Here is a 26,647-nt window from a genome sequence, read left to right on the forward strand (position 1 = left end):
TGGAATTTTAAAAAATAACCAAAACTCTTTAAGAGACGACATAGCCAAATCAAAGTTAAAGTGTGCCATAAAATAGATATTTTATAAACATCTTTACCTTCACTGGTTATACTAGATGCCTTTATTTGACAGTGGACAGAATAGCAACTATGGAACTCATTGCCTCTTAAATGTTTCTTGCACAAATTGCTTACTATTTTTATTCTTGTCCCATGTTAACATCTGTGTTGGGGATCCCCAAGACCACTCTCAGGTTTAATGGTTCACAAGAAGGACTCATGGGACCCAGAAAGCTATTATACTCTTGGTTATAGTTTATTACCGTGAAAGAATACAGATTAAAATCAGCAATGGGAAAAGATGTATAGGGTAGAGTCCAAGAGAAACCAGGCACGAGCTGCCATTTGTCCTCTCTCGGTGGAGATGCAGGGAGAGTGTTTAATTCTCCCAAAAGTGATGTGTGACATGTGTGAAGTGTTGCCAACCAGGGAAGCTCACCTGAACCCTAGAGTCCAGAGTTTTTATTGCAGTCAGTCACATAGGCATGCAGCATTGATACCCCAGCGCCCACCATTTATGGAGAATGCCTATTTTTGTACACCTGGGCATCTGAGCAAAGATGCCCAGAGGGCTGGGCTGTGGTAATAGTAGCTCGGCAGAATGTGCGCTTGGCAGGTTTCTCAGTTCCTCCCTAAATGCCATCCCAATCTTTTCTCTCTGGTATCGTCATTTCCTCTGACCTTGGGCTTCACTGTGCTTCCCCTCTGCTTCCACTGCATTGCCCTTCCTTCCTAATTCAGTGAAATACATTCTTATCTAGTTTCTGACAATCTCTCCTCTGGACTCAAAGTTGACGCAGACCTTGCACACACTCACAGTGACTCTCCTACAGCAACTTTGGCTTTGAATTCTTGAAAGTAATGCCATTGACCAGTTTACTTGTCCTATTCAGTCTACCCAAAGTATAATCTCAGTGATCAATCCTAGATGAATATTCTTGTAGGATGACCAGGTCATAATTGCTTATTAGATATATGTGTGACTAATTAAAATTTTTTTTCCCTTTCAAGTTCTAATAGTTGCAACCTCTGTGGTGTATTTTATTATCTTGGAAAGCCCTAGCAGTAGAGAAGATTCAAGCAGATGCTGGTTCTGAATGTTTATTTTTGCTGTCTTCAGCAGATCATGTCCAAAGGGTAGGTCCTCATTTTTAACCTTTTTCAACATGTTGTTGTGTACATGAGTTTTATTTTTGGCCTCTCTTCAAAACTGGACTGATGAAATCTAAATTTTATCATCTATTGACATTAATAGTCCATGCGTAAATGAAATGCCATATTGATCTTCTGAAAGCTTGCCAAGTATTTACTTACATAGAATGGATATTATGGTTTGATCTTTACTTAATTTTGATTTCAGTTTGTTGGTGTCTATTGTTTTACAGAGGTTATAATTGTGATACTATTTTCATTTAAGTGAGAAAAGTTCTTTTCTTCTGTTTCTAAGAAGGTGTTCTCCCAAAAGAAAAGCTGGTTAAATAACATTTTAAATCAGAAGATGAAGAAGACAGTGTTTGCCAGGAACAGATTTTACCCCCCAAAAGACACAGAGGCAGTATTGCACACTGGTTAAGGACATGAATTGTGAAGCCAGACTCACAGCTTTGACTTCCAGCTTTGCTATTTTCAAGCTGTGTGATCTTGAACATGTTATATAACTTCTCTGAGCTTTAGTTTTCCATATCTGTAAACTGGGACATGGTACCTAACTCAAAGACTTATGAGAATTAAGGCACTCAGAACAGTGGCTGGCATATAGTCTATTTTTTCAAATTCAAATATGGTCCCTATATAGTCACTTCTTAGATTACTTTGCTGAGTTAGCTTCTAATGAATAAGTAGGTCCATTATTATTAAAAGATTGATGTTAAACCATCTTTTCCCCCCTTTTTTCTTTCTTACATATTTTCTCTATTCACTTCTATTAATTACTGGATGAGGGGTGGGGATACAGGCTCTGAAGTTGGACTTGAATTCTGCTTTCACCTTAATTCTAATCTTACCTCTGCTGTTTCTACTTCACAGACTAGGTCAGTCCATGGACAATTTCAGTTGCCAGAAAGAAGTTCCTTTTGCTGAGCTTACACCTGGCTTAAGATAAAGACAAGAGATTGTCTAGCCCTAAAGGACATCAAGAATTCTGTATGTCATGTATGAATCCTTATGCCAGGAAATCATGGGAGATGGAAGTTACCCCTTTCATTTATTCATACTTATGGCATAGCAGATAAATCTGAGTTAAATTTGTTTTAATAAGCCCTTCTAAGGAAAAATGCTTTTTTTGCCCTGTGTAATAATCAGCAATTAACTAGACCTGCTACTGATTGTATTCCAGAATTCCAGCCCTCATATTAATGATTTTGGTTACACTCTGCTGAGCATTCTCTAACCCCTAGGAGAACGTGATAAAACTGGAATGAAATGTCTCAGAACAGAGACCACTTGTCTCATCAGGGGAGAGAGTAGCCATGTGGTGATCTACAGTAATTAATCAATGAGGAAGGGAGCCTGGAGACCCTTCCGAGATCAATCTTCATTTTTCTTTGTAGCCTGAGCTTTCTCTATTTTGTTTTATTCAGAATCACTGAAGCACTGTAGAAACATAATTCTTCAAATATCTGTGGTGTGACTCACTGTTTTATGACAATCCTGGTGTGTGTGGATGTGTGTGTATATTTCAAGGGATTGAAACAAAGAATTTATAAATTTTAGCTCGTCCCCACCCCTACCTAGTAAGCTTGTGAAATAGCATAAAACATGAGGGCAACCAAGTCATCTTCTAGGAGATGGACAGAGGAGAAACCTTTTGATCTACATAGTAACCATTCCTTTCTCCCTTTAAGTGTATGTGGCAGGGGTTGGTAATGTAATAAAAACAGTCCTTTGTTTGGCTGGATTCAGGAGCACTCACCCCATTTGCAAATGGCATAGCCATGTGAGATATTGGAAAATAGCAAAAGGCATGGGTGACATCAATCTAACATGTACATTAAATCTGAATATGCAACAAAGCCAGTAATGTATTGTCTATAAAGAAAAATAAAATTTCACATAGGATCTCTGTTTTAAGATCCTGCAAAGCTCCCCTCAGTTATTTCCATTTTAAATTGGTACTGTGCTTTCAGGTATACCAATTTATTTGGTTCTAAGAAACAAAATGTATTCTTATGATTTAGATGTTGCTTAAAAGCAACTTAGAGATTTCTGACGATATAATAATAAAAATAAAACTAGTTGGAAATCAGTGATTACCACTCATAAGCAAGCAACATTTCTAGCTATTCTTTCTTTCATTTACATCCAGGGAGATTTCTGGCTTTTTCTCCAGGCTCTGTTTTGAAATCAATACTACTCTTATTAGATCTGGCTTATGTGTTCCTAATGGAATTGCTTCTAACTGGGTTGACCCAGGTGGCTGTACATAATGGTCTCAGCTGGAGCAGAAGGTATGGTAGACTTCATAATTATATTTTTCTGATAGTTTCATAAATCGTCTATCAATGGATTTTTAAAATTGAGGTGAATTTACATGACATAAAATTAATCATTTTAAAGTGAATAATTCAGTGGCATTTAGTACATTTGCAATGTTGTGTAGCTACCACCTCTATCTAGTTTCAAAACATTTCCATCATTCCACAGTAAAACCCCATCCCTGTACCCATTTTTTCCAGCCCTAGCAACTACCAGTGTGCTTCCAGTTCTGATGGATTTTAAATACATTTGAAAAACTCTCATGTTTGCCTTTAGATCCATGAATGGTGGTTCTGGGCTCCCTGCTTATGTTCACAGGTAAGTTCTAGAAGTTCATCCCCAGGACTTTGTGTAATTTGCATTATCTCTGGAGGTAAAATTTGGACTCTAGCTTCCAGACTATTGTTCAAATCTTGCCCCCCTCTTTAGCCAGTACAGTAAAATGAATTATAAATATCCTGGATTTATTACCCCTTGAGGAGTGGTCCCTTCTGTAATATTCCCTTATTTCCAGGCTCTTTGATACTGAGCTACAGAAGTCCTTTAAATTATTTTTTAAAACTCCTTTTTAAAAAATAGGTAAATAGCCCCCAATTCTGTATAACTTTTAGCAGGAGCAAGGGGAGACTCGATTTGATAGGCCCAGAGCCCAGTTTTGGCCTGTCACCACCTTACTGCAATACAGGAAGGCAGTAGGCTCAGGAAGTCTGCAAAGTGTAGCAGTTTGCCTTTGGGACTTGATGTTGCCAAGGATTTCTGGGGCAGAGAAACCTTAAGTGAAACCTGGTGAGGAAGGGGTGAAAAAGAAGATAAAAAGAAAGATTTTTATTCCCTCAAGTGAGTGGACTTTCTTTTACATAGAAAGACAATGAAGGAAAGAAAAGCAAGCATTGTAAAGTCAGAAGGCCAGGGTTCAACTCCCAGCTCTGTTACTCACTATGTGCCATCAGACAAGGGTTTTAACCTTGTCATTCCAAGGATCTATTCCTTCATTTGTCAAATGGGTATACAAATACTACACCTAACAGAGGGTTGTGAGGCTTAAATGAGATCATTCTATGTTTACTGCCTAGTACAGTGGCTGGCACATAGTAAGTAGGTACTGAATAAATAATAGCCATTATTAATACATCTCAGGATGCAGAGGATCACATTGCCTAGTGACTCTGAAAGTCATATTGGATATCATTAATGTACTTTGTGGACAGGCTTCCCCACAATCTCACAGACTCACTTTGTTGTCCTGTTCCATCATAACAGTTGATGTTGCTGCTTCCCTTTCCTTCTCCTCCCTGACTTATGAGTCTGAACATCATGTTTCCCTGTTACTATAATTGTTCTGATTTAATAATTTATCAACTCCATAATTTGCTTTTTTTTCCTTTAAATCACAGTGTTACTTCTGCCATTCTTTCTTTCTTTTTGTACAAACACACTTTCTTTTTGGCTGCGTTGGCTCTTTGTTGCTGCGGGCGGGCTTTCTCTAGTTGCAGTGAGCAGGGGCTACTCTTTGTTGCGGTGCGCGGGCTTCTCATTGTGGTGGCTTTCCTTGTTGCGGAGCACAGGCTCTAGGTGCGCGGGCTTCAGTAGTTGTGGCACGAGGGCTCAGTAGTTGTGACTCGCGGGCTCTAGAGTGCAGGCTCAGTAGTTGTGGCACACAGGCTTAGTTGCTCTGTGGCATGTGGGATCTTCCTGGACCAGGGCTTGAACCTATGTCCCCTACATTGGCAGGCGGATTCTTAACCACTGAGCCACCAGGGAAGCCCCCCATAATATGCTTTTAATGTCTTTCTTTTATAAACGAGCTCATGGCAATTAGTGGCGACTCATTGAAAATAGGAGATACAAATGAGTCAGAGCCAGAAATTATATAAATTAATGAAAGGACTCTGGTCTTGCATAGAGAAGGATCCATTAACCATCTAGTACTATTCTTAGAAGCGGCAACCAACATCTACATTACAAACCCGTGTATTGATGAGACTGTTGTTCCTTAATAGGCCCTGAAAGATGTTTTGATTACTACAAAACTCTCATTGTTAGTGTGCAACTAACATCTTTTTTCACTAGCAGTACCACTAATGTATCTTCAAGTGGCATGAAACTGCCCTTAGCCAGATGGACTAAGAATGACAGTATTGTTCAGGATTCAGCAAGCTCCAGCTTCAACCACTAGCACCAGCTGTGAATTGCATCCATATATCCCCTCATTTGCAGTCTCCATCCTGGAACCTGGCATGGCATTAGGGAATCTCAACTTGGCCTCCATGGACTCCTGGATACCCCAAGTAGATAGTCCTAAAGGAGTCACAAGCCCCTGATCTTTACAGTTTTGTGTGTGTATTCTTTTTTGGGAAGAGGATCCATAGCTTTCTCCAAGGGGTGTTTAATCCCCAAAAAAGGTAAGAATCATTAGAGTAGAGGAAAATTCTATTACTGCTGCCCATGTTCTACCTAGACATCTGGGTTCTGCAAAAGTATAGCCTCATTTTTAAAGAAGGAAAAGATTCTTATCATTTTGAAGAACTTTTTATCATGTGCCTTCTGCCAGTTCATTCTCAGAAATCTTCACCAAGTTAAGCTAGTTAAATTATTATCCAGAACGCGATTGGTTCAAGGTGGCAGAGTAGAAGGACGTGTGCTCACTTCCTCTTGTGAGAGCAACGGAATCACAACTAACTGCTGAACAATCATCGACAGGAAGACACTGGAACTCACCAAGAAAGATACCCCACATCCAAAGACAAAGGAGAGGCTGCAATGAGATGGTAGGAGGGGCACAATCACAATAAAATCAAATCCCATGACTGCTGGGTGGGTGACTCACAAACTGGAGAACAATTATACCACAGAAGTCCACCCACTGGAGTGAAGGTTCTGAGCCCCACGTCAGACTTCCCAACCTGGGGCTCCAGCAACAGGAGGAGGAATTCTCAGAGAATCAGACTTTGAAGGCTGGCAGGATTTGATTGCAGGACTTCAACGGGACTGGGGGAAACAGAGACTCCATTCTTGGAGGGCAAGCACAGAGTAGTGTGTGCATGAGGACCCAGGGAGGAGCTGTGACCCCATAGGAGACAGAGTCAGACCTACCTGCTAGTGTTGGAGGGTTTCCTGCAGAGGCAGGGGGCGGCTGTGGCTCACTGTGGGAAGAGGGACACTGGTGGCAGAAGTTCTGGGAGGTGCTCCTTGGCATGAGCCCTCCCAGAGTCTGCCATTAGCCCCACCAAAGCACCTGTAGCTTCCAGTGCTGGGTCACCTCAGGCCAAACAACCAACAGGAGGGAACTCAGCCCCACCCATCAGCAAACAAGTGGATTAAAGTTTTACTGAGCTCTGCCCACCAGAGCAACACCCAGCTCTACCCACCACCAGTCCCTCCCATCAGGAAGCTTGCACAAGCCTCTTAGATAGCTGCATCCACCAGAGGGCAAATAGCAGAAGCAAGAAGAAATACAATCCTGCAGCCTGTGGAACAAAAACCACATTCACAGAAAAATAGACAAAATGAAAAGGCAGAGGATGATGCACCAGATGAAGGAACAAGATAAAACCCCAGAAAAACAGTTAAATGAAGTGGAGATAGGCAATCGTCCAGAAAAACAATTCAGAATAATGATAGTGAAGATGATCCAGGACCTTGGAAAAAGAATGGAGGGAAAGATTGAGAAGATGCAAGAAATGTTTAACAAAGACCTATAAGAATTAAAGAACAAACAAACAGAGATGAACAATACAATAACTGAAATGAAAAATACACTAGAAGGAATCTATAGCAGAATAATTGAGGCAGAACAGATAAGTGACCTGGAAGACAGAATAGTGGAATTCACTGCTGAACAGAATAAAGAAAAAAAATGAAAATAAATGAAGACAGCCTAAGAGACCTCTGGGACAACATTAAATGCAACAGCATTCACATTATAGGGGTCCCAGAAGGAGAAGAGAGAGAGGAAGGACCAGAGAAAATATTTGAAGAGATTATAGTTGAAAACTTCCCTAACATGGGAAAGGAAATAGCCACCCAAGTCCAGGAAGCACAGAGAGTCCCAGGCAGGATAAACCCAAGGAGAAACACACCGAGACACACAGAAATCAAATTGACAAAAATCAAAGACAAAGAAAAATTATTAAAAGCAACAAGGGAAAAACCACTAATAACATACAAGGGAACTCCCATAGGGTTAACAGCTGATTTCTTCAGCAGGAACTCTACAAGCCAGAAGGGAGTGGCATGATATATTTAAAGTGATGAAAGGGAAGAAACTGCAACCAAGATGACTACCCAGCAAGGATCTCATTCAGATTCAATGGAGAAATCAAAAGCTTTACAGACAAGCAAAAGCTAAGAGAATTCAGTACCACCAAACCAGCTCTACAACAAATGCTAAAGGAACTTCTCTAAGTGGGAAGCACAAGAGAAGAAAAGGACCTACAAAAACAAAAACAGGGCTTCCCTGGTGGCGCAGTGGTTGAGAGTCTGCCTGCCAATGCAGGGGACACAGGTTTGTGCCCTGGTCCGGGAGGATCCCACATGGCGCGGAGCGGCTAGGCCCGCGAGCCATGGCCGCTGAGCCTGCGCGTCCGGAGCCTGTGCTCCGCAATGGGAGAGGCCACAACAGTGAGAGGCCCGCGTACTGCAAAAAAAAAAAAAAAAAAAAAATTAAGAAAATGGTAATAGGAACATGCATATTAATAATTACCTTAAATGTGAATGGATTAAATGCTCCAACCAAAAGACTGAGGCTTGCTGAATGGATACAAAAACAAGACCCATATATATGCTGTCTACAGGAGACCCACTTCAGACCTAGGGACACATACAGACTGAAAGTGAGGTGATGGAAAAAGATATTCCATGCAAATGGAAATCAAAAGAAAGCTGGAGTAGCAATACTCATATCAGATAAAATAGAGTTTAAAATAAAGACCGTTACAAGAGACAAGGAAGGACACTACATAATGATCAAGGGATCAATCCGGGCTTCCCTGGTGGCGCAGTGGTTGAGAATCTGCCTGCTAATGCAGGGGACGCGGGTTCGAGCTCTGGTCTGGGAGGATCCCACATGCCGCGGAACAACCAGGCCCGTGAGCCACGACTACTGAGCCTGCGCGTCTGGAGCCTGTGCTCCGCAACAAGAGGCCGCGATAGTGAGAGGCCCGCGCACCGCGATGAAGAGTGGCCCCCGCTTGCCACAACTAGAGAAAGCCCTCGCACAGAAACGAAGACGCAACACAGCAAAAATAAATAAATAAATAAAAAATAAATACTCGTACCCCGCAACATCTTAAAAAAAAAAAAAAAAGGGATCAATCCAAGAAGAACATATAACAATTATAAATATAAAAGAGGAAACTGACAGTAATACAATAATAGTGGGGGACTTTATCACCTCACTTAATGGACAGATCATCCAGACAGAAAATTAGTATGGAAACACAAGCTTTAAATGACACAAGAGACCAGATAGATTGAATTGATATTTATAGGACATTTCATACAAAAACAGCAGATTACACTTTCTTCTCAAGTGCACATGGAACATTCTCCCAGATAGATCACATCTTGGGTCACAAATCAAGCCTCGGTAAATTTAAGAAAATCATATCAAGCATCTTTTCTGACCACAACGCTATGAGATTAGAAATAAATTATGGGGAAAAACCCCGTAAAAAACACAAACACATGGAGGCTAAACAATACGTTACTAAATAACCATGAGATCACTGAAGAAATCAAAGAGGAAATCAAAAAATACCTAGAGACAAATGACAACAAAAACACGACAATCCAAAACCTATGGGGTGCAGCAAAAGCAGTTCTAAGAGGGAAGTTTATAGCTATACAATTCTAACTCAAGAAACAAGAAAACTCTCAGATAAACCTTACACCTAAAGGAACTAGAGAAAGAAGAACAAACAAAACCCAAAGTTAGTAGAAGGAAAGAAATCATAATGGTCAGAGCAGAAAAATGAAATAGAAACAAAGAAAACAATAGCAAAGATCAATAAAACTAAAAGCTGTTTCTTTGAGAAGATAAACAAAATTGATAAATGTTTAGCCAGACTCATCAAGAGGGAGAAGACTCAAATCCATAAAATTAGAAAAGAAAAAGAAGTTACAGTGGACACTGCAGAAATACAAAGCATTATAAGAGATTACTACAAGCAACTCTATGCCAATAAAATGGACAACCTGGAAGAAATGGAAAAATTCTTAGAAAGGTATAATGTTCCAAGACTGAACCAGGAAGAAATAGAAAATATGAACAGACCAATCACAGTAATGAAATTGAAACTGTCATTAAAAATCTTCCAACAAACAAAAGTCCAGGTCCACATGGCTTTACAGGTGAATTCTATCAAACATTTAGAGAAGAGCTAACACCCATCCTTCTCAAACCCTTCCAAAAAATTGCAGAGGAAGGAACACTCCCAAACTCATTCTATGAGGCCACCATCACCCTGATACCAAAACCAAAGATACTACAAAAAAAAAAAAGAAAATTACATACCAATACCACTGATGAATATAGATGCAAAAATCCTCAACAAAATACTAGCAAACAGAATCCAACAACACATTAAAAGGATAATACACCATGATCAAGTGGGATTTATCCCAGGGATGCAAGGATTCTTCAATACATGCAAATCAATCAACGTGATACACCATATTAACAAACTGAAGAATAAAAACCATATGATCATCTCAATAGATGCAGAAAAAGCTTTTGATAAAATTCAACACCAGTTTGTGATTTAAAACTCTCCAGAAAGTGGGCATAAAGGGAACCTACCTCAACATAATAAAGGCCATATATAACAAACCCACAGCAAACATCATTCTCCATGGTGAAAAACTGAAAGCATTTCCTCTAAGATCAGGAACAAGACAAGGATGTCTGCCCTCGCCACTCTTATTCAACATAGTTTTGGAACTCCTAGCCATGGCAATCAGAGAAGAAAAAGAAATAAAAGGAATACAAACTGGAAAAGAAGACGTAAAACTGTCACTCTTTGCAGATGATATGATACTATACATAGATAATCCTAAAGATGCCAGCAGAAAACTAGTAGAGTTAATCAATGAATTTGGTAAAGTTACAGGATACAAAATTAATGCATAGAAATCTCTTGCATTCCTATACACTAACAACGAAAGATCAGAAAGAGAAATTAAGGAAACAACCCCATTCACCATTGCAACAAAAAGAATAAAATACCTAAGAAGAAACCTACCTAAGGAGGTCAAAGACCTGTACTCAGAAAACTACAAGACACTGATGAAAGAAATCAAAATGACAGAAACAGATGGAGAGATATACCATGTTCTTGGATTGGAAGCATCAATATTGTGAAAATGACTATACTACCCAAAGCAATCTACAGATTCAATGCAATCCCTATCTAAGTACCAATGGCATTTTTTACAAAACTAGAACAAAAAAATCTTAAAATTTGTATGGAGACACAAAAGACCCCAAATAGCTAAAGCAATCTTGAGGGGAAAAAACGGAGCTGGAGGAATCAGACTTCCTGAGTTCAAACTATACTACAAAGCCACAGTAATCAAGACACTATGGTCCTGGCACAAAAACAGAAATATAGATCAATGTAACAGGATAGAAAGACCAGAGATAAACCCACGCACCTATGGTCAACTAATCTATGACAAAGGAGGCAAGGATATACAATGGAGAAAAGACAGTCTCTTCAATAAGTGGTGCTGGGAGAACTGGACAGCTACATGTAAAAGAATGAAATTAGAACACTCCCTAACACCATACACAAAAATAAACTCAAAATGGATTAGAGACCTCAATGTAAGACCAGACACCATAAAACTCTTAGAGGAAAACATAGGAAGAACACCCTTTGACATAAATCACAGCAAGATCTTTTTTGGACACACCTCAGAGTAATGGAAATAAAAACAAAAATAAACAAATGGGACCTAATGAAACTTAAAAGCTTTTGCACAGCAAAGGAAACTATAAACAAGCTGAAAAGACAACCCTCAGAATGGGAGAAAATATTTGCAAATGAATCAACGGACAAAGGATTAATCTCCAAAATACATAAACAGGTCATGCAGCTCAATATTAAAAAAACAAACAACCCAGTCAGAAAATGGGCAGAAGACGTAAATAGACATTTCTCCAAAGAAGACATACAGATGGCAAAGAAGCACATGAAAAGCTGCTCAACATCACTAAGTACTAGAGAAATGCAAATCAAAACTACGAGGTATCACCTCACACCAGTTAGAATGGCATCATCAGCAAATCTACAAACAACAAATGCTGGAGTGGGTGTGGAGAAAAGAGAACCCTCTTGCACTGTTGGTGGGAATGTAAATTGATACAGCCACTATGGAGAACAGTATGGAAGTTGCTTAAAAAACTAAAAATAGAATTACCATATGACCCAGCAATCCCACTACTGGGCATATACCCAGAGAAAACCATAATTCAAAAAGACACATGCCCCACAACGTTCATTGCAGCAATATTTACAATAGCCAGGTAATGGAAGCAACCTAAATGCCCATCAACAGACAAACGTATAAAGATTATGTGGTACATATATACAGTGGAATATTACTCAGCCATAAAAGGGAACGAAATTAGGTCACTTGTAGAGACGTGGATGGACTTAGAGACTGTCATACAGAGTGAAGTAAGTCAGAAAGAGAAAAACAAATATTGTATATTAACGCATATATGAGGAATCTAGAAAAATGCTACAGATGAACCGGTTTGCAAGGCAGAAATAGAGACATGTAGAGAACAAACGTATGGACACCAAGGGGGTAAAGCGGGGGGTGGTGGTGGTGGTGGGATGAACTGGGAGATTGGGATTGACATGTATACACTAATATGCATAAAATAGATTACTAATAAGAACCTGCTATTTAAAAATATATAAAATTCAAAAAAAATTATTATCCAGGTACAGAACACACTGTCTTTCATCATCTGATTGATTTCCCCACTTCCTGCCATGAACTGTCCACTTAGTGCATCATGTGTTTCAGACCAGACAGTCTGCAGACTGCCCAAAGGCCCTGGCAGGGAAAAAACAAAAAACTAACAAACAAAAGAACATTAAACGAAACTAAACGTGGATGCAGGAAACAGACAACATATGATTTCTGAATGACTTGGGGGTACACCTGTCTCATTGAACCAAAACAGTGCTTCTCTCAGTTAAAGCAGCAAAAACCACGAAACACGTTATGTTGGTGGATTCATGTGACTTTTAATTCTCATTTTACTAACATTTTACAGGAAGTGTGGGGCATAAAGATGGGATGGAGTAAGGGAAAGCAAGAAGAGAAAAGTATTCTTTCAAGTTCCTTGAATGACTGAAGCACGTGCTAGGATAAGAAAGTTCAGTAGAAGCATCATGTCCTTTTCACCAGAGTTCCTAATGGAGATGTGTGACAGAGATATAGCAACTCTTTAGATCTGGTGGAAGTGACTCCAACAGAGAATTAATTCTGCATCAAACTTGGCACACATGGAAGACTGGGCAATGCAGCTGCTACACAGCTGGGCAGATGAAAACTGGACTCTCCAGAATCTACTTCCTAGCATGTGAGTAGGAGCATGTGTGCCCCTTCTCTGGTCTGAGTATCTCTTTGTCTCCAGCAGGGAACGGAGACCCCACTAACCATGCAGCAGTGGGAAAACTGTTTGGGCAAGACTGTTAGAAAAGAGAAATATTTCTGTTTTATATTTGCTGGCGGTGTTGATTGACCAGAAGTGACTTCTTTTACTTTTGGGCAGGAGCATTGTGTCCTGGTGATAACATAATCTATACTTAGCACTCTTAAAAGGCATAAGAGTGAAAACAAGGCCTCCTTAGGACCTAGACTAGTGGGAAGGGGAATATGTGGATTCTGTCTAAGGGTAAAGGCATGAAACAGCTAATTCTCTATCACCACAAATGAACTGCCACAGATAAATGAGACCTTGGCCTTTCCCCTTCATACAAATACCTCAATACCTCTTCTAGCTTATACTACTAAATCTAAGGTCAGCTTAATCACAGTTTGGGATTAACTATGACTGTGCTTCTAAAGGTGAAAAGCTACACTCAATAAAGTATTCCTTTTTCCTAATTAAATGGATTTGAATAAGCTAAAAGCCTAAAATCTAGGGACTTTTTTCAATATTTTATTTGTTGGGGGCAACCCATAAAACTTATCACTGCCATTTCTTTTAAACTATAGCAATAGAAGGACATGAAATGGACAGGGAGAAGTCACTACACAAATCACAGAAATGGTCAGCATGCATCTAATTCTACCTATTGAGCAGAGAGAGCTAAAGGGGGTAAGTTCTTTTGAGAAGAACCGAAATGTATTTCAAAGGGATAAATACTACACTAGCCTTTTTTTTTTTTTTTTTCCTGAATGGAAGAAAAGGATATATGGAATTGAGGGGGGATGGGAGGGAAAGAGTCCATTAAACAAACACCTATCATTTGTGAAACAGTTCTATCAGGGTGGTGTCAGGTGTGGACCGTGGGTTTATCTTTGGCAGTGACCTTATGTTTTAGGTATCTAGAGTGAGATTAAATAGCTGGGTAATGGCTGGGTATGGTGAGTGAATATAGGTTTTAATTTCAATTCACAGCAAAATGATGATGATCACAGATTTAGTACCTTAGTTTGTACTTCCTTTGTACCTGAATCATCTATTGCTGTGAAGCCTAAGGTTTAGGTGAGAAAGCTGCATTCTTAGATAACTCCTCTGTGATTGCTCTGGGACTGTGGTTTGCTCCAATCTAAGGTGTGGTTTTCTTATTAGAGAAAGTAAGTATTCAATGCTAAATATGAGACAGAAGCCTTGAAAACATTGTATAGTGGTGACAGGTGCTTTGGATCAGGAATAGGCTGTTTAACAAGTCAAATGCATATTATCCCCTCTTAAGCATTAACTTTTTTCAAGCAACAGAATTATATTTTTTGGCTTGAAATGGTGTTTTCTTCTATATTTGATTTCTCGGTTTTCTTAGCAGATATCACTGTCTCCTCCAATATTTCTTCAAAACTTTCCCCTATCTGGGAGGTTTTCTTCATGGCTACCTTAGAAGCCTCCTCTTCCTCCTCCTCTTTCTTAAGAGACAGCCCACTGGATGAGACTTTGGAGGTGGTAGAACTGAGGATTCTAGGAGGGAGCAGATAACTTGGATTGGGAAGTGGATTCAGCCCTGAAATGCTTAATCCACTGGTGCTAAAACGCGTCTCTTCGCCTTCCAGCAGTTTCCTGTAAATCCAACAGAGAAAAACTCTCAGGAAGTCAACTTGAAACTTTTAAAGAATTTAACCCTCCAGCCTCTATTCATTTTAGAAAGATTAGAAAGATTTTGCAGTTTCTTCATGAGATTGAGGCCAATAAATATTGAATTTCAAGGCTCAAAGACCTGGACTTTATCTGGCACGTGCACACACACACTCAAACACACACTCACACACACACACACACTCACAAATCTTTAGCACAAGCTGCGTTTAAAGCACTGTCAAGGGGAAACCTATCCTATTCGCAAATACATTTAAAAAAACCCTACAACTCCCCTTGGTCTCATTTTTGGCACTTAGAGTCTACAAAGCTCTAAGGAGAAGTAATTTCACTAATTAACACCTTAAGTGCAACAGGGATAAGAAGGTAAGAAGTCCACAAGGAATTGCCTAATCAGCCTGAACTTGAGATTTGTATTTTTTTCAATGTGGGTACAAAGGAAATGGAATCAGCAATAACAGAAACCAGTGAATTAAACTGTTTCAGATACCAAGCTTTTTCCCAGCCTGGCTTAAACAGCATCATAAAAGCATGGCCCCAATACCTTTTTTTCTCATAACTCTAATAATTTTTATCATTTATTTTAAATCAGAAACTCAAAACACTATCAGCTCCTCTTGGAGCTTTGGTTTGAATTAGTATACATAGTGTAAGGAAAAAAGGAAAAAATTTTCAGACAGATCTGGGGTTGAGTTTGAGCTCTTCCATTACCAGCACTGTGACTTTGAGCATGTTGCACAGTCTGTGGTTCAAGTTTTCTAATCTGCAAAATGGGAATAATATGACTTGATACCTAGATAATTTATATGCAGAATCTAATATAGTGCCTGGCACACAGTAGTCATTCAAAAAATAGTAGCTGCTGTTATTTATTTATTTAGAATTTTATTTATTTTTTTAGACAGCAGGTTCTTATTAGTTATCTATTTTATACATATTAGTGTATACATGTCAATCCCAATCTCCCAATTCATCACACCCCCACCCCCACCCCCACCATGTATTTATTTTTTTTAGAGGTAAATGTTCACTTACATATTACTTGAGTAGGAATCTAGGGGGATACCTCACCTATTGGGACTTTCTATGTTATATGAACCTTATTTTTATTTTATTTTTTTTTTGCGGTACGCAGGCCTCTCACTGTTGTGGCCTCTCCCGTTGTGGAGCACAGGCTCCGGACGCGCAGGCTCAGTGGCCATGGCTCACGGGCCCAGCCGCTCCGTGGCATGTGGGATCTTCCCGGACCAGGGTACGAACCCATGTCCCCTGCATCGGCAGGCGGACTCTCAACCACTGCGCCACCAGGGAAGCCCCGAACATTATTTTTTTTTTTTTTTTTAAACCAAGAGGTGATTTTATTTATTTATTTATTTATTTATTTTTATTAGTTTCTGCTTTATAACAAGGTGAATCAGTCATACATATACATCTGTTCCCACATCCCTTCCCTCTTGCATCTCCCTCCCTCCCACCCTCCCTATCCCACCCCTCCAGGCGGTCACAAAGCACTGAGCTGATCTCCCTGTGCTATGCGGCTGCTTCCCACTATCTATCTACCTTACGTTTGGTACTGTATATATGTCCACGCCTCTCTTTCGCTTTGTCACAGCTTACCCTTCCCCCTCCCCATATCCTCAAGTCCATTCTCAAGTAGGTCTGTGTCTTTATTCCTGTTTTACCCCTAGGTTCTTCATAACATTTTTTTTCTTAAATTCCATATGTATGTGTTAGCATACGGCCGAACCTTATTTTTAAAGTTAGAGTCTGGTGGATTTTATTTCAACCTCTGTGCACTCACATTATCCCCTTAGATCCTTGCAGAGGTAGGTAGACTACTCCAGGCCTAGTAAGGTGGAGCTGGGATACAACCAAGTCGAGGGACATAAGGGTCAGCTCACCTGGAAGGAGCCCGTGATGACTTTCCTTAACCCCCCCTCACCCATCGGAAATCAGAGAGACTAAAACCACTTATTTGGGTAGAGCTGCCCCAGGTGATGGGATCTGCTTGGGTGAGCATGATGCCCTGTGACATACCTGTAAGCTGCTATCTCAATGTCAAGAGCCATTTTGACATTGAGCAAGTCCTGGTATTCCCGAAGGTGGCGCGCCATCTCACTCTTGGTGTTCCTCAGATCATTCTCCAGCTGCCCAATGTTATCCTGAAAAGCAACGCATGTCCAACATATTTAGGCCAAACCAGCTGACATTCATGGAGGCTGAGACTGAGATTGAGAAAGCAAGGATTCTCAACCCTGCCTACACATTAAAAATCCAGACCTGTCCCCCAGCCCAGATTCTGATTCATTTGTTCTAGGGTGGGGTCCCAGCATCTGCATTTTTTCATAAAGGTCCCCAGGAGATCTGGATACATTTCTACCACGGAGCACACGGTTCTAAACTGAATACTGGGGAAATATTTATTTATTTATTTATTTATTTATTTATTTTTTTTGCTGTACGCGGGCCTCTCACTGCTGTGGCCTCTCCCGTTGCGGAGCACAGGCTCCGGACACACAGGCTCCGCGGCCATGGCTCGCGGGCCCAGCCGCTCCGCGGCATGTGGGATCTTCCGGGATCGGGGCACGAACCCGTGTCCCCTGCATCGGCAGGCGGACTCTCAACCACTGCGCCACCAGGGAAGCCCGAAATATTTATTTTTTACTTACTTACCGTCCCTCCCTTGCTTGTTGTATTACTGCTGAATCACTCAGTTGTTACATGTACTTTCCCAAACCAAAGGCTCAGGTTAGGAGCTTAGATTCAGAAAATTCCAACTGTGGAGAGCACAGAGGGGATGGCAAGTCTTCTCTGCCTCCATTTGTTTTGATGGTTTCCTGGAAGTCTGCTACTCAATCACTTTACTGAAAGCATTTTACATGACAGATAGGGAGGAAGCATAAACACTCCAAGGAATTTTTTTTTAATCCAAATGGCAGATTGAAATTATAATAGTTTTTTAAAAAGAAACTAAGTTCATATAATACTTTTGCTTTAAGTTCCTCCAGGTGCAAACCCAGGCACAGAAGAAAAATAGCTTTAAATCTGTGATTCTTGAGAAACCAGAGGATCTTTTAAAAACACAGTAGATCCTATTGCTCATCTTCCTAAAACCCCCCAACAGCTTTGGAATTAAGTCCAAACTCCTCAGCATGGCCTCTACTTTTCCCCTTGCTCAATGTGTTTCAGGTACCCTGGCCCTCTCTTTTGCTCCTTAAACTTACCAAGTTCATTGCTATCCCAGGCCCTTTAGGCTAGCTATTTCCTCTGTTTGGAATGCTCTGTGGTGGGTCTTCACATGACTGACATCATGTCATACTAGATTCAGTTCAAATGCCCTTTACTAAGACGGGTCTTCCTCAGCATCCAATTTAAGTACCCTTTCCACACTGATCTAGCACGTGATTTTACCTTAAACCAGGGCAGCTGCTAGCCCATGAAGGAACTTTGTGTAAATTAGAAAAAGGCACCTCCAGTGGGAAGACAAATTAGAAAAAAGCCCCCACTTGAAACTGGCCACTCTGCTTTTTATTTATTTATTATATTTTAAAAATAGATTTATTTTTGGTCGCGTTGGGTCTTCGTTGCTGCGCGTGGGCTTTCTCTAGTTGCGGCGAGCGGGGGCTGCTCTTTGTTGTGGTGTGCGGGCTTCTCATTGCGGTGGCTTCTCTTGGTGCGGAGCGCCGGCTCTAGGCGCGTGGGCTTCAGTAGTTGCAGCACGCGGGCTCAGTAGGTGTAGCTCGCGGGCTCTAGAGCGCAGGCTCAGTAGTCGTGGCACACAGGCTTAGTTGTTCCGCAGCATGTGGGATCTTCCCGGACCAGGGATCTAACCCGTGTCCCCTGCACTGGCAGGCAGATTCTTAACCACTGCGCCACCAGGGAAGTCCTCACTCTGCTTTTTAGCTCTTATCATTATCTGGGTAATTCCTTGTTGTGGGCGGCCGTCCTATGAACGTAGGATTTTTAGCAGCATCCCTGACCTCTATCCACTAGATGCCAGTAGCACATGCCCTGCCTCCCAGCTGTGATAATCAACAGTCTCCAGACACTGCTAAACGTCCCCGGGAGGGGGAATCACTGTTAGAGAACTATTGCACCAGGATGTAAGTTACATGGAAACCTGGACCCCTTCTGTCTAGTTCACCCCTGGAAGCCCACAGCCTAGCACAACGCACACTGTAGATGCTCAGTGAATGACTGTTGAATGAATGAATGATGCTACATAAGCATTTCTTTTCTTATTCTGAGCAGATAATTTATATAATTCAGTTGCAACTCTGTCAACATGAAGAGCACAGTGACTGAGAGTTATTTTTATGAAGTAGTGATGCAGATAAACATATCAGAAACCTCAAGAAAGTAAGCGCTGAGGAACGCTTTGAACTTCCCTTGTGGGGATGTTGAAGTGATGGTGAAAGGCAGGGCTGACACATTGGGGGTACAAACTTCCAAATCAAGAGAATCTGCAGAAAGAACAAAAATTCATACCACCTACCTGTTCTATAAATATTGACAGGAATACCACAAAGAAGAAACTCAATTAACTGGTGGGTACAGAGCAAGGGATGATAAGCAGTGGGGAAAATACATAATACATTGGACATTGATGAAAATATTCCAAAGTGTGTTAAGAGATCATGAGAGTTTAAAAGGATTTTTACCAAGAAATTTTACTGGATGGTTGCTATATTTGAGGTTAAACTAGCCTACAAGCAAGTCTGCTAATGATGCATTAGAGGTAAGAGAATATTATTGTGGTAAGGGGGAAAAGAGTCTAGGGTGAAGGAAAAAGGAGAAAGGGGAGGGAGTATATTCATTATGCAAAGGAGCAAGAGAAATGTTATATGAGGAAAAAAAGAGGATTTCATCAGGATCTTTGGGCTGCATTTCTTGCCCTGCCACAAACATCTAACATACCTCAGTCAGTTTTCTATATTTCAGTTTCTTTGAAACCTCCATTTCTGTATATGGGAAATTACAGTGTTTATTCTTTTCTGAGGTGTTCTGAGATCCTCAACTTAGGATGCCAATTTAATGCACCTCACATTATTATGTGATGAATCCATTATCTGTTAAATTAGATAACAGGCATTAGAACAGCATATGGCACCTAGGAATGCTCAATAAATGTTAGTGATTTTTATTATTGTTAATATCATACCATGTGACCCTCTACCCTTATAATGATATGGACAAATTAATCACGAGCCCTCCCTACAACCCTTTAGATAACTAAGGAAGGCAACGTAAAATAAAATTTTAATACTGGAGAGTTGGAGGCAAACCCCTTAAAGCACCACATGATTATTTTTTGTTTGTTTTTCATGAAGATGTACATCTCCGTAACAGATTTTTTTTAAATCACAATTTTAAATAAAAACCTTTCTGAAGTGGTTTGTAGTACTCTTACCTAGGACACTAAACATAATGCAACCTTTCTCAGCAACTAAGGATTAAGATAATGATCAATTATTTTTCTATAATTCTATAATTTTCTATAATTTCTATAATATTATTTTTCTATAATGTGATGTGATTTATCTTTTAGGTCAACTTAGATATATCAGACTGTTTATTTCTACCCTAAATGGCCCCTTAGAGCAGTATTTTTTTTAAATTTTTAATTAAAAAAATTTTTTTAAATTTTATTATTTTTTATACAGCAGGTTCTTATTAGTTATCTATTTTATACATATTAGTGTATATATGTCAATCCCAATCTCCCAATTTATAGAGCAGTGTTTGAGTTAGTGTTTGCTACGTATTGGTTTTCTTTGTCCTGCAAGCTTAACTGATCTGTTTCTACTTGTTCTTGACAATGCCTGACTCCAGTGGTTCCTCTTCTTTATCTTGCTGCAGACTTGAAATCCAAATAGCAAAGTACTTTAGAATCATGTAAAGTTAACAATAAACAGGCTGGGGGCAGCAGAAGGGCCAACGTCCCAATATGTGATTTAGAGATAGACGTTTTGTCCCATCAGCAGGTTAATTAGGTCCTTTTCAAAAAATTGTTTTTGTTTCACAGCTGTGTTTTCTGAATGAGAGGTTGTTGGGGACCTGAGTTCCAGAGAGATGAAATTTCCTTCAACTTTTCTGTTACACATTTCACATGTCTATTTCATGGATCAGTGTAGACAGAAAGCACGACTTTGCTCCTGTTAGAAGGAACTGTGCTGACTGCTGACCACGGCTCCTCAGTGTCCAGTCTCCTTGTCTGCACTCTCTTCCCCACACCAGGCTGTCTTGCATTGCCCTTCAAAAGCCCTGCCAAAGATGGCCTCCAGCTTGAAATGTGAGCAGAGCGCTGCAGTCTGTTCCCTCCCCCAGCCACGCAGCTACTGCTGGATTAGCCTGAGGGAGTGGGAGAGAGGCACTCCCAGCTCCAGCGGGGGTATCTCCTGGAAGGGCTAAACCAAGTGCTGAGCATCTTCCTCAGGGCCAGAAGGAAGGATGAGGGCTGGGAGTAACGAGAGAGAACTGGCCACACTAGCATCTGCAGTGGAGCATAGGAACAACAGACAGTGCTGTGGGTTTCATCACTTTGAGGGGCCCTCAGCCAGGTGAGCAGTAGTGAGTGCGGCATTCACTGATTGAAAGAGGCTGTTCAGAATTACTGCTCTGCCTGATAAATGAAGGTGGGGAGAGAGGATTTCTATACATGGTACACTCACAGGTCACTGTGCTGCCTTTTCTCACTCCTGTCTTTGCTTCATCCCATATTTTTTTTTTCCTACCATACTTTAAAATGTTGCATTATATGTATTTCTATAGGCTGGTTTACACTGGGAAATGTGGTTTAAGTCAATGCACACCCAAATCAGTCTGAGGAATGACGGTGCTTTTATCGAAATTGCGTATTCCTGGGTCCCACCTGCAAACTGCTGAATCCGTATCTTTGGGAGTGGGCCTGAGAATCTTTCTGTTAAGCGCCCAAGTAACCTTGGTGGGTCAATGGGTTTAGGAACCACTAGGTTTTTTTTCTGTAAAGGATCTATCAGGATGGCCCAGGTGACAATAATAGAGTGAGGTAGAGGGGGCAAAAACAGAACAAAAGAAAGCAAAAAGCACATGGATGAGTTGAAAAAAAAAAAAAAGAGAGAGGGACCAAATGAAGCTTTTTTCTTGAATTCTAATTTCAGAAATGGATCTATCAAGCTATAGATTTTTACTCAGCCACTGCCACCCCCAATCTCCAAGGGGCCAGCCCCTTCCTCCTATTTAATTAGGCTGCATTCCAATCTCATACTGGAGAGAGGAGGGCAGACTTGGCTCATCTCCCTGGAGAGCATTAACTAATGGTGTGATCTTGATTGTTCAGCAAGGTCTTTCAAGGAAAGCTTCAGCTTTCCAAGACTGACCATAGTATAGGGCCAGGGCCCCCAGTACCCTGCAAAAATGTCCTTAAGACATCTTTGGCAGAGCAAGGACTCTAATGGTGGTGAAGCAGCTATGCAGGAACCAGAATCACCCTGTGTCAGAAATGGAAAACCTTCAGCTAAAGAGGGTGGCTCTGTTTGGCTTCTGAGGACAACAGCCCTAACTCCTCATGATTTTTCCTGTTACCTGATTCAGGCTCTCTCATACACCACTGTATACTTACTATGTCACCTTGAATCATTCATCATCCTTTCAAAAGTGTGAGAAGCTTTCTTTCCTCAAATAGGCTGATAGTTCTCAGGAGCAGGGAAAATGTGACTTTAATGGGGCCCTCCTCTGCCTCTAAGAGGGTGGCAAACTTGCAAAGGAAGATGAGCCTACCACTAATCTCTGAAGCAGAAGAAAGAACAGCCTCCACTACTGCAGTGAAAGGGGAGGGGGAGGGGGTTAGAGGGCAAGAAAACAATGGCTGAATCTCACTGTGGAGGAGGCTTTTCATCTCAGTCAGCACTGCTAAGACTGTTACAGAGAATAGCCTGATGACTCCCTTGTGGCTTCAGGACTTCGGGATCCCCAGGTGAAGATGTGAGCCCCATCTCAGCCTTAGGTCCTAAGAGGTAGGTAGGATATATATATATATATACACACACACACATATATATATATATATATATACACATATATATACATATATATATGTATATACGTTGTCTGATCTTCTCTTCCATTCAAAGCAGGTCCACTGAGGCTCTGAGGCTAACGCTGACGGGGGCAGCACTGCAGAGCTGCAGAAGCTGCAGTTTCTGTTGTTTTTTGTTTTCTGCAGACTACATCTCCAGGACCCTACTATTGTCTAACACTGAAAGCCTTTTAAAGCAAACAAAACAAGCCAGACAATACTGTCACTACCTCTCAGAATACAGGGGCTATAATGAGCAAACAGAGGACATGGCAAAGCCCAATTCAGATGGCAGTTGTGGCTAAGTTATCCTTTTTAGAGAAATACTGGGCTAGCCCTCCCGAAGACCACCTAACTCATCCTTTGAAGCTTCTAGAAGAAAACATGAAGTCTCAATTAACTAAATGTGATTAGTTCAGGCCGTCTGGGACCTAGGCCACATAGTGAAAAGTTCAAGTTGCAGATATTGAAGTGGAATAGAAGTATTTGAATATTACTGTAATTCCAAACACCAAAACAAATGGTCTAAGCAAGCTTCCTTCCTTTATCAAAGGGAGTAATTTATAATGAACAGCAAATACTGCACATCAATAGCTCCAGACTCAAATACCATTTTGAGGTTTCACTCCTTTCTTGATTGTATTTTATTATTGTTCCCAAACCCCATTAATTTTATCAAATGTAAACTTTGATCTTGGCTAGAATGAATTATTGCAAGTTTCCGAATTATTAGCATTCTATCCCATGGAATTTTTATTGCACTTTGAAACTGAACCACACTATTTATTCTTTTCTACACTTTTCTCCTGCCTCTGTGTCCTTTGTGGTCATAAGCCCAGAATGTTCTATGTGGTAAAACTGAAGATGCAGTGGCCTTTGTTTGGAGAGAAAAGGAGGAAAGAGCCAATCGATACCTTCACAGGGGCTTAGAGGACAGGCAAAGACGGAAAAAAAATAATTGACCGATAACAAAGATGAACCCATCTCTGTGATTTATCACATGCACTTAGGATGGAAAAATGTTAAGGAAATGGGCATTTTCGAGTGGGACTTCACTGCTGCTGAGCAGATTAAGTGGTTTTTGTTAAGTGCTAAGCCATCCATGAAAGTGAAAATTGATGCTGTCCACGAGGTGACCCTTTTGATTGCAGGTAGCCAAGACTGATGCGTTGGTGTTGCAGAAGAAAAAAAAAATCAAAGCAGTTAATTGCCTAGAGACTCATAACTGGGACATGAGACAGGAGGGAAATTCTGAGATGGGAAGAACTAGAGATCAGCACCGAGGACAGCGACCGACAACTCTCATTTGCTATCGGCTGCAAAGCTTTCTTTAGGAAGAAGTAACATTACTCGGTCGAGGAGGGAACCGCGTATGTGTGTTGGGGGAGGACAGCAGAGCGGTTATTACGAGCCCAATCACTCGTCTTGTTGGCTCCCAATCTCTACTCCTTTGAGGGCAAAAGTCAAGACAATGGGATAGAACCCTTCCCAGTTTAGTCCCTCATCCTTCCCCCAACCCATGGGCAGAACTATTTCCAGGGCGCACAGAAAGCCTTTCAAAGTCAATCAAACAAGCCAGACAGCGGAAACAGCACCACCAGCCATGGAGAGGCTGTGACCCACCCCCGTTGGGCTCACTCCTACTTTGGGTGGGTGCTGTTCTTCAGGTCGCCAGCGTGTTTATGCCCACTTGCTGACAGGGAGGCATGAAGTAGATTTTAAGACTCCGAAGAACAGAAGCTTGAGGGCTTCTTTGTTAGAAGGGCTTGGACAGGGACGTTAAGTGAGGGGCAGGGAAAGAGGGCGTCCAGGCCCCTAAAATTAGCGAGGGAGGCTCCAGGGCTTTTTGTTTGCTAATGTCTCCAGGCGGGGCTCTTTCTGTCCCCTCCCTTATCCTCTCCTTGGTTTCTAGGGCCCCAACTGTGCGGGAAGTATGCGCGGGAGAGAACAGGACTCCCCTCCCTACGCAGCGTTCCAAACTTTACCTGGTAGCTGGCCACCTCGGCACTGTGACGCTCCTCCAGCTCCAGGATCTGCCTCTCCAAGGACTCGTTGGCCCCGCGCAGCCCCTCGATCTCGATAGTGCGTGCCTGCAGTTGGCGCCGGTACTCGTGAATCTCCTCGCGGCTGGCCCGGATGGCCTCGGTGCTGCGCGCCGCCTGCTCGTTCAGGTTGGCAAACTTGGACTTGTACCACTCCTCAGCTGACTGCAGGTTCTTGGCGGCCAGGGACTCATACTGGGCGCGGATCTCCCTCAGCGCCGAACTCAGGTCTGGTTTAGCCACAGCCACGTCCACCTCGGCCGCGGCCTGCGACGACGCCTGCAGCGTGGCCAGTAGCTCGGCCACCTCCTCGTCGTGCACCTGGCGCACGAAGGCCAGCTCGTCCAGCAGCGACTCCACCTTCTTCTCCAGATCCAGGCGGGCCAGCGTGGCGCCGTCCACGTCGCGCTGCTGCGCCTTCAGGGCGCGCTCGGCCCCTTCGCGCCCTCGGCTCTCCTCCTCGCAGCGTGCCCGTAGCCGCTGCACCTCCTCCGCCAGCCCGTCGCGCTCCAGCAGGGCCTGAGCGCGCGCCGAGCTCGCCTCCTCCAGCTGCGCGCGCAGCTCGCGCAGCTCGCGCTGGAAGAGTTCGCCGAGGCGCGACGGCTCGGCGTGGCGATGCCGCAGCGCGGCCAGCTCGGCCTCGAGCGCGCGGTTCTGCGTCTCCAGCTGGTGCACCTTCTCTATGAACATGGCGAAGCGGTCGTTGAGGCCCTGAAGCTGCTCCTTCTCGTTAGTGCGGATGATCTTGTACTCGTTGGTGCGCGCCGCCGCCTGACTCAGGTCCAGCCCCTCGGACGCCGGAGACCGGCGGTAGGCCAGGCCCAGGCCGAGCGACGAGGCCGAGGAGCAGGCAGGCGAGGAGGCCACATTGCAGCGGGACAGCGACTGCGAGCGGAAGCTACCCGCGCCGCCGGCCCCGGAGAGGCGCGAGGACAGGCGCGAGCCGTCTCCGAACACCTTGCGGTAGGAGGAGGCGGCGCCCAGGTAGTGCTCCGAGCCGAAGCTCATGGTGCCGGGACCAGGGCCGGGAGAGCGGCTGCGCTGGAGCTGACGAGGAGAAGAGAGGTGAGCCGGCCGGGACGCGGCGGAGCGGTGTGCACCGGGTTTTAAGGCGTGGGGTGGCGGGGTTTGGTGGGGTGGTGCCTGGGGCGGCGCGTTGTGGGCGGAGCTCCTGCTCCGGGTCTGGCGGAGAGAGGGAAGGGGGGCATCCAGGAGCGGGGGCGGGGAAGCGCAGTGACTACCGCAGCTGCGCGCGCCACGGACCGAGGGCGCGGGGACAGAGCCATTTGTGTAGGAGCCACCGCCTGTCTGAAGCGTCCGTCCCCGAGAGTTGTCTGGTTTGGAAGTGACTTGTGCGGAAGGGTGCCTAAACGATGGGGGTTTCCCATCCGGAAATCACACGGCTCCATCGCGTCCCTTGACCCTGTCCACCTTGCCCCCTTTAATCCCCTGGGAGGTTAGTGTTTTCTGGGAGGTATGCTGTACGCTCATCGCCACCCTGGAGCTCCCGAGCGTGAGGCCCTGTTTTTCCAGACAGAGTGTGGACCCTCAGGGCGCGGTTTTGGCCCCTCCCTCTGCCCGCTTGGGGTTCCCAGGGGAGAAGTGGGTCTACGTCAGAGAGCATCTCATCAGCTGTTCCTCTGCAGCTCTCCGGAGCGCCCGGGGTTGGGTGGCTGTGCTGAAAGCCTGCGACGCCCGGGAA

General features: G+C 42.8%; 1 protein-coding gene across 1 annotated transcript; it reads right to left on the minus strand.

Moving 5' to 3' along the window:
- Nucleotides 1–14,501: 14,501 nt before the first annotated feature.
- INA (internexin neuronal intermediate filament protein alpha) lies at nucleotides 14,502–25,953 on the minus strand. The gene is made up of 3 exons (XM_060104847.1): nucleotides 24,889–25,953; nucleotides 16,885–17,009; nucleotides 14,502–14,811 (listed from the first exon to the last, which is right to left on the minus strand). Exons 1-3 carry the CDS (start codon nucleotides 25,951–25,953, stop codon nucleotides 14,502–14,504), a joined length of 1,500 nt encoding a protein of 499 aa, XP_059960830.1.
- Between the last annotated feature and the right edge of the window lie 694 nt (nucleotides 25,954–26,647).

This window comes from Mesoplodon densirostris, chromosome 1 (assembly GCF_025265405.1).
Source record: "Mesoplodon densirostris isolate mMesDen1 chromosome 1, mMesDen1 primary haplotype, whole genome shotgun sequence".
Lineage (NCBI taxonomy): Eukaryota > Metazoa > Chordata > Mammalia > Artiodactyla > Ziphiidae > Mesoplodon > Mesoplodon densirostris.